The sequence below is a fragment of the Microcaecilia unicolor genome, chromosome 2 (assembly GCF_901765095.1).
Source record: "Microcaecilia unicolor chromosome 2, aMicUni1.1, whole genome shotgun sequence".
In the NCBI taxonomy this organism is placed as follows: domain Eukaryota; kingdom Metazoa; phylum Chordata; class Amphibia; order Gymnophiona; family Siphonopidae; genus Microcaecilia; species Microcaecilia unicolor.
In genome coordinates this window covers 291057459-291076695 of record NC_044032.1, presented here as the reverse complement: position 1 = coordinate 291076695, position 19237 = coordinate 291057459, and the positions used below count along the sequence as shown (strand labels likewise).

General features: G+C 47.0%; 1 protein-coding gene across 1 annotated transcript in view; it reads right to left on the bottom strand.

Annotated features, from left to right (window-relative positions):
• Positions 1-19237, bottom strand: part of HUWE1 (HECT, UBA and WWE domain containing E3 ubiquitin protein ligase 1) — a 1034695-nt gene that overhangs the window by 538003 nt on the left and 477455 nt on the right. The window contains 2 exon segments of the mRNA XM_030194273.1: positions 6392-6661; positions 18480-18575. Of these exon segments, the coding sequence (XP_030050133.1) occupies positions 6392-6661; positions 18480-18575 (366 nt within the window).

Sequence of the window (19237 nt, the reverse complement as noted above, 5' to 3'; positions counted from 1 at the left end):
TTTATGTTTATCCCACGCATGTTTGAATTCCGTTACCGGTTTCCTCTCCACCACCTCCCGCTGGAGAGCATTCCAAGCATCCACCACTCTCTCCGTGAAAAAATACTTCCTGACATTTTTCTTGAGACTGCCCCCCTTCAATCTCGTATCGTGCCCTCTAGTTCTACCGCCTTCCCATCTCCAGAAAAGGTTAGTTTGTGGATTACCTTTCAGATATTTGAACGTCTGTATCATATCACCCCTGTTTCTTCTTTCCTCCAGGGTATACATGTTCAGGTCAGCAAGTCTCTCCTCATACGTCTTGTAACGCAAATCCCGTACCATTCTCGTAGTTCTTCTTTGCACCGCTTCAATTCTTTTTACATCCTTAGCAAGATACGGCCTCCAGAACTGAACACAATACTCCAGGTGGGGCCTCACCAATGACTTATACAGAAGCATTAAAACCTCTTCTTCTTCTGCTGGTCACTCCCCTCTCTATACAGCCTAGCGACCTTCTACTTACGGCCACCGCCTTGTCACACTGTTTCGTCGCCTTCAGATCCTCAGATTCTATCACCCCAAGATCCCTCTCCCCGTTGGTACCTATCAGACTCTCCCCACCTAACACATACGTCTCCCATGGATTTCTACTCCATAAGTGCATCACTTTGCATTTCTTCGCATTGAATTTTATTTGCCAAACTTTAGACCATTCTTCTAGCCTCCGCAGATCCTTTTTCATGTTTTCCACTCCCTCCTGGGTGTCCACTCTGTTACAAATCTTAGCATCATCCGCAAAAAGGCAAACTTTACCTTCTAACCCTTCAGCAATGTCACTCACAAATATACTGAACAGAATCGGTCCCAGCACTGATCCCTGAGGCACTCCACTACTCACCTTTCCCAGCAAATTCCATTTACCACCACCCTCTGGCGTCTGTCCGTCAACCAGTTCCTAATCCCGTTCACCACTTAGGGTCCTATCTTCAGCCCGTCCAGTTTGTTCAAGAGCCTCCTGTGGGGAACTGTGTCAAAAGCCTTGCTGAAATCTAGGTAGATTACGTCTATATCACATCCCTGATTTAATTCTCCAGTCACCCAGTCAAAGAATTCAATGAGATTCGTTTGGCACGATTTCCCTTTGGTAAAACCATGTTGTCTGGGATCTTGCAACTTATTGGCTTCCAGGAAATTCACTATCCTTTCCTTCAGCATCGCTTCCATTACTTCTCCAATAATCGAAGTGAGGCTTACCGGCCTGTAGTTCCCAGCTTCTTCCTTATCACCACTTTTGTGAAGAGGGACCACATCCGCCGTTCTCCAATCCCACGGAACCTATCCTGTTTCCAATGATTTATTAAACAAATCTTTAAGAGGACCCGCCAGAACCTCTCTGAGCTCCGTTAATATCCTGGGGTGGATCCCGTCCGGTCCCACGGCTTTGTCCACCTTTAGCTTTTCAAGTTGTTTATACACACTCTCTTCTGTGAACGGTGCTATATCTACTCCACTTTCATTTGCACTTTTGCCAGTCCATCGTGGTCCTTCTCCAGGATTTTCTTCTGTGAAGTACCAGCTTGTGCTGGAAGCTGAAGGACTGAGCTCCCAGTGGGCAATTTGGAGGTGTTGATATCTAATTGAGGGAGTATCCTAGCCGGACTATTTGAAGAACCCATCAATCTGAGGTTACAAGAGGCCACTTTTGGTGAAAAAACTTTAACCTCCCCCCGACCGGTAGATCATCCGGCATGGACACTTATAGCAGCTATGCTCGCCTGGAGCCAGTCAAAACCCGTCCCTTGCTTTTTCTGGGGAGCTGCAGGGGCCTGTTGAGGCGCACGCTGTTGACGTGAACGAGCGCGCCTGGGCTTAGCCTGAGCAGGTTGTCGGGAAGGTGGATTGTACCTATGCCTATTAGAAGCATAGGGAGCATTCCTCCTTCCCCCATAAAAACGTCTACCTGATGAGGTAGATGCTGAAGGCGTCCGGTGGGAGAGTTTGTCGAAGGCAGTGTCCCGCTGGTAGAGCTGCTCTACCACCTGTTCGACCTTCTCACCAAAAATATTATCCCCCCAGCAAGGAGCATCCGCAATCTGCTGCTGGACTCTTCCAGGTCAGAGGCACGCAGCCATGAGAGTCTGCGCATCACTATACCTTGAGCAGCGGCCCTGGACGCAACATCAAAAGTGTCGTAAGCACCCCCTGGACAGGAATTTTCGACACGCCTTCAGCTGCCTAACCACCTTCTGAAAAGGCTTGGCTGTCGCACATTGTTCCGCAAGTGGATGCTCGTGTAAAGCTGGTACGACTGAATCTTGGACACAAGCATAGCAGAATGATAGGCCTTCAAAAGAGTCCAGAGTTCCAGACTCCCGCCCCAGGGGGCGCCGAGGTGTAATCCCGAGAACTCTTGGCTCTCTTGAGAGCAGAATCCACAACGCCAGAGTCATGAGGCAACTGTGTCTTCATCAACTCTGGGTCCCCGTGGATCCGATACTGGGATTCAATCTTTTTGGGGATGGAGGGATTAGTTAATGGCTTCGCCCAGTTCATCAGCAATGTCTGTTTCAGGACATTATGCAGAGAAACAGTGGATGATTCCTTAAGTGGCGAAGGATAGTCCAGGACCTCGAACATCTCGGCCCTGGGCTCATCCTCAGTAACCACTGGAAAGGGAATGGCCGTAGACATTTCCCGGAGAAAGGAAGAAAAAGACAGACTCTCAGGGGTGGGAAAGCTTTCTCTCTAGCGAAGGAGTAGGATCAGAAGGAAGACCACAAGACTCCACATCAGAAAAATATTTTGGCTCTTCCTCTGCTTCCCACGAGGCCTCCTCTTCGGTATCGGACACGAGTTCTCTGACTTCAGTCCGAAGCCGGGCCCATCTCGATGCAGAGGAATCATGTCCTCGAGATGGTGATGCTGAGAAGAAGACTCCCACGCCACCGGCGACGAATCTCCCTCCAGCGACGTCGACGGGGAGTCAACTTGGGTGGCAGCCGAGGCCGATGCTGCAAGTTGTACCAGCGTCGCAGTCCGCACCACGAGCAGGGAACCAACCGCTGCATCTCTCGACGGTACCGATGGCGCAAGCACCACCGGTACCGGAATAGATGGTCGCAGCAGCCCCTCCAGAATCCCTGGAAGGATGGCTAGGAGGCACTTGTCTAAAGTGTCTGTCGAGCAAGGCTGTGGGGTCAGTACAGGCGACGAAGTCAGAGCCTGGGGCGCGGAGGCAGTACCAGGCTGTCCGAAGAACGCATCGACACCTCCTGAATGGAGGGTGAGCGGTCTTCCCGGCATCAACGCTTCACGGGTGCCGAATTCTTCAGCACCCAGGAGCTCTCGGTACCGTGACAGGAAGGTGACCGATGAATTTGCTTCTTTGCCTTCGCACGAAGCATGTCACCGGTACCTACCTTTGTAGCTAGGAAGATTTCCGATGCTGGGGCTGCCGTCGGACATCATCCACATGTGAGTACAAGCAGCCTGCTTGTCCTCAGAGAATTATGTGGTCAGTAAAGGCCATATGGCTCAGCATTCTCAATATCTGCTTATAAGTGCTGACGCTGCAGCACTTTGGTGAGTACTAAAATAGTGTTTCGATGTGCTGCTGCTGAAAAAATACACAAGCCTGACTCATTTCTAGCAGGGCCCCTAAAAAACTAATTGTGATGGGCTGAGCTTCAATTTGGGATAGTTTATAACAAATCCTAGTAGCTCCAGCACCCAAACGGTCCTGCATATTGATTTTGTCCCTTCCTCTGACATGCTCTAGATGTCTTTCATCTAAGTAGGGAAACAAGTACACAAACAGTCGTGCAAAGGCAAAGAAGCAAATTCATCGGTCACCTTCCTGTCACGGTACCGAGAGCTCCGGGGCGCCGAAGAATGACTGCCTTGGTGCCATGAGGCAAAATGGCAATACATGATACTAGAAGTGGTGTTTCCCTACTTTGAATCTAAGATATTTCTTCTGACTTGGATGTATTTATATGTAGATATAAGTATCTTTTAAGCCTAGAAAACGTTAACAAATCTCCTTTTTGAATCATGGGCATTAGGATGCCTAAGAAACCATCTAACTTCTGAATGGCCAAGTATATGTTCAAGGTCCTTGAGTCTAGGATAGGATAGGATGAAATCTCCCAGTCTTTGTGATCAGGAAGTACTTAAAATCTCTCCCCTCTTTCCCCTGGTGGAACAGGTCTGACTGCACTGGCCTGTAAGACTGATGAGAGTTCCTTGGCAAGTAATTCCTGATGCTGAGAGCTGGGCAATTTGGAAGAATTCTTTCCGTGCAGATGGTAACCTATATGGACAATTTTGAGAACCCACCTGTTTGAGGTTATAAGGGCACTCACTAATCAAAACATTAAATAAATAGTGCCAAAAAGCAATATTAACCTCAGAATTATATGTGCACAACTAGAGTGCTACTTATTCCATCTTAGTCAAAAGAAGAAACCTCCCAACCACCGGCCAACATTAACCTTATTATTAAAAATGTAATTTTTAGAGATTTTTAAAGCATTTTATCAAATTTCACTGCAAATTTTTAAACTCTCTCAAGTACTTGTATCCTGTCCAAAATAATGCAACCCTTTAGAAGTTCATGAATTCCAACTTCAAAAAAAATTTTTATGATCATGATACACTTTCACGTGGGTGCTTCAGACATCAATCAGGTACACATCTTATGATTCCGTTCTGTCGAGGCCCTTGTTTCATAAACAACTTGTGTCATTTCATCAGAGTATGATTGGACCACCAGCATTCCCCGCAGTGATTCAAAATGGCGCCTTGCTGTTCTTAAAATCCATCCAACCAGAATAGCTCTGACATCTACTGCACATCCAATCATTATAGCCCATACCTATCAATAAAAATAGAACTTGAAGGTTGAATAGTTTGTAATCTATATATCCACTGTTGTTCCTGCTGCTGTAATATACACCGATTATCCCAAACAGGGATATGGATCTAAAGATTTACGCAGTTTTGGGTTTTTTTTTTTTTTGGACCATATCTCTGTTGAAGTCCGGGGTGATCGTCAGCATATATTACAGCAGGTTGCTCATTTGGTTTGCTATTCTCTAAACACGTTACAAAATATTATGGAAAAATTGGACAGGAATCAGAGAATTAAAAGTCCTTTATTACTCACCCACCAGCACAGCATCAGATAGTTGTAACAAACTTACAAAATCTAACATCCGTAACTCTGGTAATTATAAGTAATCAGACTAATTATATAAAGAAGAGAAAGAAAGAAAGAAAGAAAGAAAGAAAGAAAGAAAGAAAGAAAGAAAGAAAGAAAGAAAGAAAGAAAGAAAGAAAGAAAGAAAGAAAGAAAAAGAAAGAAAGAAAGAAAGAAAGGAGAAAGAAAGAAAGAAAGAAAAAGAAAGAAAGATTCTTAGTTTCGACGAAGGGGGGAAACACCCCCTTCGGGGAAAAAATAGGCCATTGGACGGATCTGAAACTCTCTTTCCAAGCATGCTTAGTTTTTCAGAGTTTCTTTGTCTGCAGCGTGGTTTTATAGGCTGTGGTGAGCATCCACCTCTCCTCTACCTTGGACCAATCATAGGTGCTGCATATGTGCCGGAGGCTTGCAATTGGTGTCCTTGCCATACCTCTTCTCAGTAAATTACATTTGTAACAAGTTATACAAAGTAGCTGAGTTGACCTAGCAACATGAGGCACCATCAGAGTTTGTGACCAGCCAGAAATTCCTGCATGTGGCTGACAGCAAAGAAAGATGGGGGATGGGAAATAGTGCAGCATACCTGAAGTAGAACTTTATATCTAAAAATTTAGACACTTCTTAGTCACTGCACTGAAAATTTTATACTGGGACACATCTAGAAAAATAACCACAGTGAAATCAAGCAACTCAACTGTGAAAATCATACCCAGTCGGGTTGCCCAAGGCCTACGAGAGCCTAATGGGCCATAGAAAATAAAGAAAACAAAGTGCTGAAAAAAACCTGAGGAATTTTACAGGAGTTACGGTACCACACAGCAGCAGGACTTAAAATTAGTAAATAGACAAATTCTTGCCACATAGTAATGCTCAAAAGACTCTCCAGATGCAAGCTGAGGAGAGCTTATAAAAGCATGACCAACTTGATCAACGGAAAATTTGACACTGCATGACAGCGGCAGACAAGATGATGTGCACAGGTACAGTTAAACACTCTAAAGTTGTAGTTTATAAGCTGGTGAGTGTTCCCGTACAGGCTCTGTCAGATGACATCACTGAAGTGTAAGAATATCTTATCCTACTTGACCTTGAAAATACAAGAACCTCTCCTAACCAGCTCTGGAAGATCCAAGGGATGCTACAAGGCTGAGTATCTTCTCCTTCCCCATGAAGCGGTGTGGCACTAACAAGCAGACGTATCCTTACCTGATTGACGACCTGTTTAAGGATCATGTCCCGATAATCAGCACCGTTGCGTTTGATTGCAGTCATGATAAGATCACAGACGCGGTAGACTGTGTCTGGAAGCTCGTCCAGAAGATGGAAGCAGCCTGGTAACATGGTGTCTGTAAAGCCATGCAATTCATCCTGCTCCAATGGTTCTGAATCCTGAAACTTCTCTAAGCACTTAGCTTCTTCTTCTTCCTGCTTTTCCCTTGCCTTCCGCTCTTCTTCCTCTTTTCGGCGAGCTGCCTCCTGCAACTCAAGAAATCAGAAGCAACATCAGAACAAAAATGGCTATAAGTACAGATATCCCACGCCACTCCCTTACTCTAGCAAACAGCTCTATCAATGGCAGGTTCTAAAAACTGTTTCCATAAACACCTGTGAGGAGCCATCCAAGATAATGCAAGATTTCTTGACTGCATTAAGGACATCGTCCTCCTGTATCCCATAATCATGGCTCTAGCTTTCTCCTTGAATCTCTGATTAGGTACATTACAGATACAAAGATGTGAAACCTGAACACAACATTTAATTAAAAAAGAAAAAAAGATTGGGAACCCCTCCTCAGTGCTACCCATAACATTCTCAAAGTTATCATCATGAACACTTGCAGGGTCCTAGCAAGCATTGCTCGAGTCCTGCCTATTCCTATTCATATGTCCCTACAATAGCAATCCTCCACCCAACTGCATCCCCTCTTGCTTTAAGGAAAGTAAATGCCCTGCAAATTATTTCCAGGTACTTTCTACGGAGATAAAGCCAACAAACTCAGGAATTGCACAGCTCCCAGATATGACCTACCAAAAAAGCTGGAATTACTTGTACACAGGACTCATAGTTTATCAGGAAAAAGCTATTACTATGAACCATAAAAGTTGCAACAGGGAAAAATCAAGAGATAGCACTGTTTCTCACCTGTTACAAGTGATTCTGAAAACAGCAGGACTGACTGGGTACACAAGATGCCAATGCTATCCAGTAGAGTCAGAGAGAAATAGCTTGCCCAGACCAGAGATGAGAATTAAGTGTACTGACCTCTCCCATATGCAATGATCTCAGTCTTGTACATTAAGGATCACAGTTCAAGTGGGAAGGACTGTGTGCCTGATTAATCTTGCTGTCTACAAAAAAACATCTGCTACAGGTGAGAAATACTATCCCGTTCACAGACCCATACCTTGCCACTGCTTCACATCTTTCATTTGGGTCAAACCACTTCTTCATCCATGTCCCCTTCTTATATCCATCTCAAATGCATAGCCCACCCCAACTCACCCCCCCCTCAAACCTTTCCCAATCTAACTTACATCCACTCACTCTGTCAAAACCAAGTCCTCTGTCTCTCTGGTTCCTACTCATTCTCGAGAATCAATGCATTTTCCCCACCACGCTACTGGTCAATCCTTACCAAAATTCTGTCTGCACTCTCACATCCAATGCCTGAGTCTCTCAATCTTTCCATCCCCATTCATCCCAATCCCAATTCAATAAGAAACAGAAATAACTACTTAGGTAGAAAGCTCAAAACCAGAACCTCTAAAGCAGCATTTAAGTGTTCCCCATTCCACGTGCAGGACCCAAGAGAAAGGCAGAGCTCTGGAATCTCAATACATGGATGAAGCGATGGTGCAGGGAGGAGAATTTTAGATTTGTTAGGAACTGGACAACATTCTGAGGAAGGGGGAACCTATTTCAGAAAGACAGGCTCCACCTTAACCACGGTGAGACCAGGCTGCTGGCATCGGCATTTAAAAAGGAGATACAGCAGCTTTTAAACTAGAAACTGGGGGAAGGCTGATAGTAATTTAAAAACGCATGCTTCAGAACAAGGGTATTTTTCAAAGATATCACCAAAACAGGGAAGATAAGTTATCCCAATAGTAAGGTTGCAATAGAGACCATAGTAGACCAGGTGTCTTGAAATAAAAAAGCAGACAAAAGATTTAAAATTAACACTGTGAACTGCTGAGCAACATATAAATAGGGAACAGTTTGAAATGTCTATATGTGAATGCCAGAAGCCTAAGAAATAAGATGGGAAAGTTAGAATATATTGCACTAAATGAAAAGTTAGATATAATAGGCATCTCTGAGACCTGGTGGAAGAAGGATAACCAGTGAGACACTGTCATACCAGGGTATAAATTATATCGTAGAGATAGGATAGATCGAATTGGTGGAGGGGTAGCTTTGCATGTTAAGGAGAACCTTGAATCAAATAGATTGAAAATTCTGCAGGAAACAAAACACATCTTGCCATCCCTATGGATTGAAATTCCATGTGTAAAGGGGAAAAGCATAGTAATAGGAGTGTACTACCAACCACCTGGCCAGAATGAACAGATGGATGCAGAAATGTTATCAGAAATTAGGGAGGCTAACAAACTGGGCAACACAATGATAATGGGCGATTTCAATTACACCGATATCGACTGGGTAAATGTAACATCAGGGCATGCTAGGGCGGTAAAATTCCTTGACGAAATAAAGCACTGCTTTATGGAGCAGCTGGTACAAGAGACAACAAGAGGAGGAAAAATTCTAGACCTAGTCCTTAGTGGAGCACATGATCTGGTGCAGGAGGTAATGGTGCTGGGGCCATTTGATATCGGCTTTGGAGTAAGTACACACAGGAAATCCAATATGTTAGCATTTAACTTTCAAAAAGGAGACCATGATAAAATAAGAATGATGGTGGGGAAAAAAAACCCCCATAGAGGAGCAGCTATGAGGGTCAAAAAATTTACATCAGGCATGGATGTTGTTCAAAAATATTATCCCAGAAGCCCAGGACACACAAACTCCGGCAATTAAAAAAAGGACGAAGGAAGACCAAAAGACAGAAGGCATGGTTAAAAAGTGAGGTGAAAGAAGCTATTAGAACTAAAAGAAAATCCTTCAGAAAATGGAAGGATACGACTGAAAATAAGAAAAAGAATAAGGAATGGCAAGTGAAATGCAATGTGATAAGGAAGGCAAAAATACACAGTAAACATTTTTTTTAGGTATATTAAAAGCAAGAAGCCAGCAAAAGAATTAGTTGCACCGCTAGATGACGAAGGGGTAAAATGGGCACTCAGGGAAGACAAAGCCATAGTGGAGAGTTTAAATGAATTCTTTGCTTTAGTCTTCGCGCAGGGATTGTCTTTTTGTGTTTGGTGTACAGCGCTGCGTATGCCTTGTAGCGCTATAGAAATGATAAACATTAGTAGTAGTAGTAGTCTTTACCAAGGAAGATTTGAGAGAGATACTGGTGCCAGAAATGGTATTCAAAGCTGATGAGTCAAGAGAAAATGAATGAAATCTCTATAAACCTGGAAAATATAATGGCACACTTTGACAAACTGAGTAGCAAATCGCCTGGTCTGGATGGTATTCATTCCAGAGTACTGATAGCATTGAAAAATTAGCTTGCAGAACGATTGTTAGTATTATGTAATTTATCTTTAAAATCAAGCATGGTACCTGAATGCCGATTTTTTAAAAAGGTTCCAGAGGTGATCCGGGAAATTATAGACTGGTGAGAGCCTGACGTCGGTGCCGGGCAAAAAGGTAAAGACTATTATAAAGAACAAAATTACACAGTATATTCAAAAGCATGAATTAATGAGACAAAGCCAACATGGATTTAATGAATGGAAATTCTGCCTCATTAATCTATTACATTTCTTTGAAAGGGTGAAAAAACGTGAATAAAGGTGAGCCGGTCGATATTGTGTATCTGGATTTTCAAAAGGCATTTGACAAAGGACCTCATGAAAGACTCGAGACGAAACTGCAGAGTCCTGGGATAGGAGGTAGTGTTCTATTGTGGATTAAGGTAAAATTATGTATAATCATACCTGATAATTTTCTTTCCATTAATCATAGCTGATCAATCCATAGACTGGTGGGTTGTGTCCATCTACCAGCAGGTGGAGATAGAGAGCAAACTTTTGCCTCCCTATATGTGGTCATGTGCTGCCGGAAACTCCTCAGTATGTCGATATCAAAGCTCCATCCGCAGGACTCAGCACTTAGAGAATTACACCCACGAAGGGACACTCTGCCCAGCTCACCACCGCCGAAACGGGGGAGGGGAATTAACCCAGCTCATCCCCACACAAGTGGGGGAGGGGAATCCGTCCAGCTCATCCCCGCGGAGCGGGGGAGGGACACCACACCCGCCGATGCGGGGGGATCTGGCTTATCCTGCAACCGCAACCGCGGGAGGAGCTGACTGACCCTAACACCGCCGAAGCGGGAGGGGTACAAAGCTGCCCTACAGCCGCACGAAGCGGGAGGGAGTGCCGGCAGAATTTTAAGTCTCAATCCAGCCGCGTAAAACGGAGGGGAGAGGAATGCAGCAGCTCACTGTAACACAAACTCGTCTTAACTCTTGAAGAATCCAAGTGAAAAAACTTGAACACGAAGTCTTTCTGAAGTAACTGAAGACTAAACTTGAACCTGAAATGCAACCAGAATAAAAACAGTACAGATATCTGGGAGGGGCTATGGATTGATCAGCTATGATTAATGGAAAGAAAATTATCAGGTATGATTATACATAATTTTACCTTCCATATCATCAAGCTGATCAATCCATAGACTGGTGGGATGTACCGAAGCAGTACTCACCCAGGGCGGGACATTGAAATCCCTGACCTCAACACTGAAGCTCCAAACCGGGCCTCCGCCCGTGCAGCCACAGTCAAACGGTAATGCTTGGAGAATGTATGAGCTGAAGCCCAAGTTGCCGCCTTGCATATCTCTTCCAAGGAGACGGATCCGGCCTCTGCCATCGAGGCCGCCTGAGCTCTCGTGGAGTGAGCCTTCAGCTGGATAGGCGGCACCTTCCCCGCGGCCACATAAGCCGCTGCAATGGCTTCCTTGACCCATCTTGCCACTGTAGGCTTAGCGGCCTGCAGACCCTTACGAGGACCTGCAAACAGGACAAACAGATGATCCGATTTCCGGAAATCATTGGTCACTTCCAAGTATCTGATGATGACTCGTCTCACATCCAGATATTTAAGAGCAGAGTACTCCTCTGGGTAGTCCTCCCTACGAAAGGAAGGGAGACAGAGCTGCTGATTCACATGGAAGCGAGAAACAATCTTGGGCAGGAAGGAAGGCACTGTGCGAATAGTCACTCCTGCCTCAGTGAACTGCAGAAAAGGCTCTCGACATGAGAGCGCCTGGAGCTCGGAAACTCTTCTGGCTGAAGTGATAGCCACCAAAAAGACTGCTTTCAACGTCAGGTCTTTCAGAGATGCCCTCGACAAGGGTTCAAAAGGCGGCTTCTGCAATGCTCTTAGTACCAGGTTGAGATTCCACGCAGGCACCACTGAGTGCAGAGGAGGGCGCAGGTGATTAACTCCCTTGAGAAAGCGCACCACATCTGGCTGCGAAGCCAGGGAAGCACCCTTCAGGCGGCCCCTGAAGCAAGCCAGAGCCGCTACCTGGACTTTAAGGGAACTGAGCGACAGGCCTTTCTCCAGACCTTCTTGCAGGAACGCCAACACTGAAGAAATTGGAGCAGTGAAGGGAGAAAGTGAGCCTGCTTCACACCACGCTGCAAAGATACGCCAAACCCTGGCGTAAGCAGTAGAAGTAGAGCGCTTCCTCGCTCTCAGCATAGTGGCGATGACCCTGTCTGAGAAGCCCTTCTTCCTCAGACGCTGCCGCTCAATAGCCAGGCAGTAAGACCAAAGGAGGAGGGATCCTCCATCACCACGGGACCCTGATGTAACAGGCCCTGCTCCACTGACAGCCGCAGAGGATCGTCGACTGAGAGCCTGATCAAGTCCGCATACCAGGGACGCCTGGGCCAATCCGGACCCACCAGGATTACCCTGCCGGGATGCTTTGCCACCCGGTCTAGCACCCTGCCCAACATGGGCCAGGGCGGGAACACAGAGAAGCTCTTGTGTCGGCCACTGTTGGAGAAGAGCATCTACTCCCAGGGATCGAGGGTCCCGTCCTCTGCTGAAAAAGCGCGGCACTTGGCAATTGGCCGATGACGCCATCAGATCTAGGCTCGGCTGGCCCCAGCGCTTCGTGATGTCCAAGAACGCCTGAGCAGATAGCTGCCACTCTCCGGGCTCCAAGGTATGGCGACTGAGAAAGTCCGCCTTGACATTCATGACTCCGGCAATGTGGGCCGCTGAAAGCTGCTCCAGGTTCACTTCCGCCCACTGGCAAAGATTCATAGCCTCCTTGGCTAGAGGGGCGCTCTTGGTACCTCCCTGGCGGTTGACATAGGCCACAGCCGTGGCATTGTCCGACAGGACCCGTACAGGCTTCAACACCAGTACCGGGATGAACTCCAAAAGCGCCAACCGAATGGCTCTGAGTTCCAGGAGGTTGAGAGACCACTTTGCCTCTGCAGGAGACCAGAGCCCCTGCGCTGTCCTTCCCAAGCAGTGGGCTCCCCAGCCCGACAACGAGGCGTCCGTCGTGACGACAATCCACTCTGGGGTCACCAGAGGCATTCCCGCAGACAACTTGTCTGTCTGCATCCACCAGCTCAGCGCCTTGCGCACTGCTGGGTCCAAGGGAAGGCGCACAGCATAATCCTCCGACATCGGAGTCCAGCGCTGCAGCAAAGAGTGTTGAAGCGGTCTCATATGAGCCCTGGCCCAGGGCACAACTTCCATCGTGGCCGTCATAGAGCCCAACAGCTGCACATAGTCCCAAGCCCGAAGGGGAGAGGCTACTAGGAACTGGTCCACCTGAGCCTGAAGTTTGACAATCCGATTGTCTGGCAGGAACACTCTGCCCACTTGGGTGTCGAATCGAACTCCCAGGTACTCCAGGGACTGAGTCGGGCGCAGCTGGCTCTTCTCCCAGTTGATGATCCATCCCAGGGAGCTCAAAAGAGCAACTACCAGGTCCACAGCTTTGCCGCACTCTGCATAAGAGGGGGCTCGGATCAACCAGTCGTCCAGATAAGGATGGACTTGTACCCCTTCCTTTCGTAGGAAGGCCGCGATGACCACCATTACTTTGGAAAAGGTCCGCGGAGCAGTAGCCAACCCGAACGGGAGGGCTCTGAACTGGAAGTGTCGTCCCAGGACTGCAAAACGCAGAAAGCGTTGATGAGGAGGCCAGATGGGAATATGCAGGTACGCTTCCTTGATGTCCAAGGATGCCAGGAACTCTCCTGCCTTCACTGCCGCTATAACAGAGCGGAGAGTCTCCATGCGAAAGTGCCGCACTTTCAAGGCCCGATTGACCCCTTTGAGGTCGAGGATAGGCCGGACAGAACCTCCTTTCTTTGGTACCACAAAGTAAATGGAGTAACGTCCCTTGCCAAGCTGACTTTCTGGCACCGGAACGACCGCGCCCAGGCGGATCAGATTGTCCAAGGTCTGCTGCACTGCCACAGCTTTGACCGGAGACTTGCAGGGAGAGAGTACAAACCCGTCTTTTAAGGGTCGGCAGAACTCTAGTTTGTAGCCGTCTCTGATGACTTCCAGCACCCACGCGTCTGAAGTTATTGTGGTCCACTCGCCCAGAAACGAGGACAGCCGTCCTCCAATCTGCACTGGGGCGTGGACCAAGACCCCGTCATTGGGTACGAGACCCTGGGGGAGGACCGGAGGGAGCACCTCCGGGACGGCGGTCTCTGCGAAAGGAATGCTGCTTGGGGGAGAAATTCCTCTTGAAGGAAGAGGGGGCAGAGCCCGACTTGCCCGGGCGGTACCGACGGGCTTCCTGCAACCGTCCTCTGAAGGTACCGGGACGAGTACTAGCCCGAGCCCTGACCTCTGGTAATTTCTTGCCCTTAGACGTGCCGAGATCGGTCACGATTTTGTCCAGCTCGACCCCAAAGAGCAGCTTGCCTTTAAAAGGCAACCTAGCCAGGCGGGATTTAGAGGCGTGGTCAGCAGACCAATGTTTCAGCCAAAGCCACCGCCGCGCAGAGATTGTCTGAGCCATGCCTTTCGCTGGGGCCCTCAAGACATCATACAGCAAGTCTGCCAAATAGGCTAAGCCCGATTCCAGGGCCGGCCAATCAGCCCTCAAGGAATGATCCGAGGGGGAAGACCGCTGCACCATAGTCAGGCACGCCCTGGCCACATAGGAGCCGCAAACTGAGGCCTGCAAACTTAAAGCAGCCGCCTCAAAGGACGACCTTAAGGCCGCCTCCAATCTTCTGTCTTGGGCGTCCTTTAGGGCTGTGCCACCTTCCACCGGCAACGCCGTTTCTTAGTCACCGCAGTGATTAAAGAATCCACGGTAGGCCACAGATAGGCCTCACGTTCACTCACAGCCAAAGGATAGAGGCGGGACATAGCCCTAGCCACTTTAAGGCTCGCTTCTGGGACATCCCATTGAGCCGATATTAAGGTGTGCATGGCATCATGCACGTGGAAGGTTCTAGGCGGGCGCTTCGTCCCCAGCATAATGGCAGAGCCAACAGGGGCTGAGGGAGAGACGTCCTCCGGAGAGGAAATCTTCAAAGTGTCCAAGGCCTGTAACAACAGGTTGGGCAAATCCTCTGGGCTAAAAAGCCGCGCTGCAGAGGGGTCATCCGCTCCATCCGAGCAGGGATCCGTCTCCTCCAAGGAATTCGCAAAGGACCGTTGGGAGACCTCAGACACGCTGCCCTCATCTACATCGGAGGAGACAAATTCCTCCAAGGCCTGGGAATCAACCCGAGGGCGTTTACCTCTGGGAACCTCAACCTCTTTACCAGACGAGGGAGCAGGGGCAGCGTTGTGCATGAGGAAGGCCTGATGCAGCAGCAAAACAAACTCGGGGGAGAAACCCCCCAGACTGTGCACTTCCGCAGTCTGGGCAACAGCCCTAGACGCACCCTCAACCGGCGCTCGCAATAGCGGGGGAGAGACATGCTGCGCATCCAAAATGGCGTCCGGCGCGAAACTCCGCGAAGGAGCTGCGCGGGAAGAACGGCTCTTAACTTTAGCCGCTTCTGTGCCGTCGCCCAAATTAAGGGCGTTCATGGCATTAATGTCTCCAACCTCAAGGGCGGCCCAAGAAGAAGCCGTCCGAGCCGCGTGGCCGGCCAAGATGGCGGAGGCGAGGAGCGGGGGATGGGCGTTTATGGCGGGAAAAAACGCCACGCCGGAGGAAGGACCGGGACATTCATCGGTCACGAAACTGTCACCCAACAAGGGCGAATCAGGCTTGAAGACCCCCGCATCCCCTCTAGAAGCGCTCAAGCGACCCGGGGAGCGACCCTTTGCGCCCTCGCCCTCCGACGCCATATGCCACGAGGAGAAGAATCGGGGAACCCCCTGCCCGCTATAAAAAGGTAAAAATTACCTGCTGTCCGCTCCGAGTTGTAACGACCTGGTGTCCCAGTGAGTAGCTGCAATAGACGCTTAAATAAACGTCGAAATAAACGCCTTTAAGGACGTTCAAATTTTTTTTTTTTTTTTTTTTTTAAACGGAGCCAGCGGGAGGGGGGAGAAAAGGAGGGACCTGGCACCACCAGGTTTGCACTTGCTCAAAAGAGCCCTCAACCCCAGGCACTCAACAAAACCTAAAAATTAGGCTTGGAGGCCTAGCCAGAGCTGCTGCTGTGTGTGACCACCACCTGCTGAGATAGAGAACATACTGAGGAGTTTCCGGCAGCACATGACCACATATAGGGAGGCAAAAGTTTGCTCTCTATCTCCACCTGCTGGTAGATGGACACAACCCACCAGTCTATGGATTGATCAGCTTGATGATATGGAAAAACTGGTTAAAAGATAGAAAACAGAGAGTAAGGTTAAATGGTCAGTATTCTCAGTGGAGAAGGGTAGGTAGTGGGGTTCCCCAAGGGTCTGTGCTGGGATTGCTGCTTTTTAACATATTTATAAATGATCTAGAGATGGGAGTTACTAGTGAGGTAATTAAATTTGCTGACAACACAAAGTATTCAAAGTTGTTAAATCGCAAGAGGATTGTGAAAAATTACAAGACCACCTTCAGAGACTGAGCATCCAAACGGCAGATGTTTAATGTGAGCAAGTGCAAAGTGATGCATGTGGGAAAAAGGAACCCATATTATAGCTACGTAATACAAGGTTCCACATTAGGAGTTACCGACCAGGAACGGGATCTAGGTTTCATTGTTGATGATACATTGAATCCCTCTGCTCAGTGTATGGCGGCGGCTAAGGTGGCAAATAGAATGTTTGGTATTATAAGGAAAAGAATGAAAAACAAAAATAAGGACGTTATAATGCCTTTTTATCGCTCCATGGTGCGACCGCACCTTAAATAGTGTGTGCAATTCTGGTCACCACATCTCAAAAAAGATATAGTGAAATTAGAAAAGGTACAGAGAAGGGCGACAAAAATGATAAAGGGGATGGGGTGACTTCCCTATGAGGAAAGGCTAAAGCGGCTAGGGCTCTTCATCTTGGAGAAAAGCCAGCTGAGAGAAGATATGATAGAGGTCTATAAAATAATGAGTGGAGTGGAACAGGTAGATGTGAATCGCTTGTTTACTCTTTCCAAAAATACTAGGACTAGGGGGCAAGCAATGAAGTTACAAAGTAGTAAATTTAAAACAAATCAGAGAAAATATTTCTTCAATGTGTAATTAAACTCTGGAATGCATTGCCAGAGAATGTAGTAAAAAAGCATGTAGTAAAAGCAGTTAGCTTAGAAGAGATTAAAAACGGTTTGGATAGCTTCCTAAAAGAAAAGTCCATAAGCCATTATTAAAATGGACTTGGGGAAAATTCACTGCTTATTTCTAGGATAAGCAGCATAAAATGTATTGTACTGTTTTGGGATCTTGCCAGGTACTTGTAACCTGGATTGGCCACTGTTGAAAACAGGATGCTGGGCTTGATGGACCTTCAGTCTGTCCCAGTATGGCAATATGTACTTCATCCAGTTTAGATCCTCTGTCTCCCACCAATCCCATTCTCCTAATTAACTCTCTCTACACGTAGAGTCCACAATGCTTCTATCTTTGGATCCTCATTTCTTTCCTATGTGAAATCCTTGCTCCCAAGTCCCACTGTCCTCTGGAGTCCTACACAATGTTTCCTATACCACCACCATTCCTAAAATCTCTACTTCTCACCTCATTTCATAGAGCTTATGCATCCTTTCCCCCTTGCCATTCTCTTCCATGTTCCAGCACAGTTGGTCCTGCATTTAACTCTTCAGCTCTAATTAGCCACTAGCGCTACTCCTCTCCCACCTGTGTATTTGAACAAGCATTTGTTGGAACTACACAAGCAAGCTCTTATGCATCCACAAAGCCATGTGCAGTTCAAATGCTCACTGAGACAAGAGAAGTGGAGGGGCATCCCCAATCAAACCTGCTGAATTAGATGCAGAGCTATCAGCACTAAGGTACAAGGGAAAGAAACAGGATTCTGTGACCAGTGATACCCCTTCCTTTGGATGCTTTCGACTGGATGGAGGAGTGAAAGTATCCTCTTCCTGGACAACAACAATGTGAGGCTGCCACCAAGGGCACAGTGAAGGGACTTACCGCTGCCGTCCCCCCCCCTTCCAAAAAAAATTGCCACTTGGGCAACTGCCTTATTTTGCCTGATAAAAAACACACCCCCTGAAAATCCTAGCTGTGTTTTTGGACCATAGTAGGGCTTTGTGTTTGCTTATTATATGAACAGTTTCAAATTGATTATGCTTCATATATAATAATTAACTTTATTTTAATGTTGCGCTTAAGTTTGTTTCAACTATAAATTAACATGTTGTAAACCATTTTAACAATAGAGATCCACAAAGGTGCTGTGGAAGTGTAAAGAATAGGTGGCTCCACCACACATGAGCGAACAGAAATGGATGCTACATTAATGCCTAGCATCAGGGAACTATATAACAGCAGAGATCAAGAGCCACTTTCAGTGCTGCTTTGTACCCTGTCAGTAGATGGCACCAGGCTTTCTGCTTTAGCCTTGTAAAGCTACAGTAAAGAATGAAATCTAGCTTTTAGCACAAAACATTAAGTACAGGAGTGACCATATCATGGTATCAAGCAAAAAGTTACCCAATATCATGGAAATTGTTCACAGATCACATTTTGCATAAATACAGACCACCAAAGCAACAAGTCAAGATCAATATGTATGGCTTACGATACCTCAGGTGACTCTGCCCTCTGATCCATGGGAATATCCTGCCCCAGTGACATGGCAATAGCTCTCAGCATCTGATCTTCTTCTGACATGCTCAAATCCTGCAAAGTAACACACAGCTTCAGGAAGCAGGTGAAAGCTTGGCTCTTCAACCAGGCCTTTAATGGAAGAAGTAACTAACTTGCTAATCACACACACACATAAGGAGCGACACCAGGAGCACATACTATAGCAGGACATTTATCCACTCCTATCCTAGATAATTTTCAAGCACCAAGCTGATCTATTGTGCAACTTTCTTTAAATTAGTCAATGTAAATGTCAATATTGCTCTTGTTATTTATTGCTCTTGTTATTTCCCCTTAAAATAAGGATTTAATATGTACAATAACGTTATTTATTTAGATCATTTATACCCCGCTTTTTACCACATAAAGCAGCCTCGTAAAAACACAATATAAATATTTTCTTACTCCTGTTACCCCATCATATGTTGTTTCATCTTTGCTTACACCACCCTATGATGCCTATTAGCGAATGCTACATACCTGTAGAAGGTATTCTCCGAGGACAGCAGGCTGATTGTTCTCACTGATGGGTGACGTCCACGGCAGCCCCTCCAATCGGAACACTTTTCTAGCAAAGTCCTTTGCTAGTCCTCACCGCCACCAGCAGGGGAATGAACAGCCCTCACCTGCACTCCAGTCGAAGCACCACCGTCCAACGACATCAGCAGAAGTGGAGGTCCCGATACCACCGACGC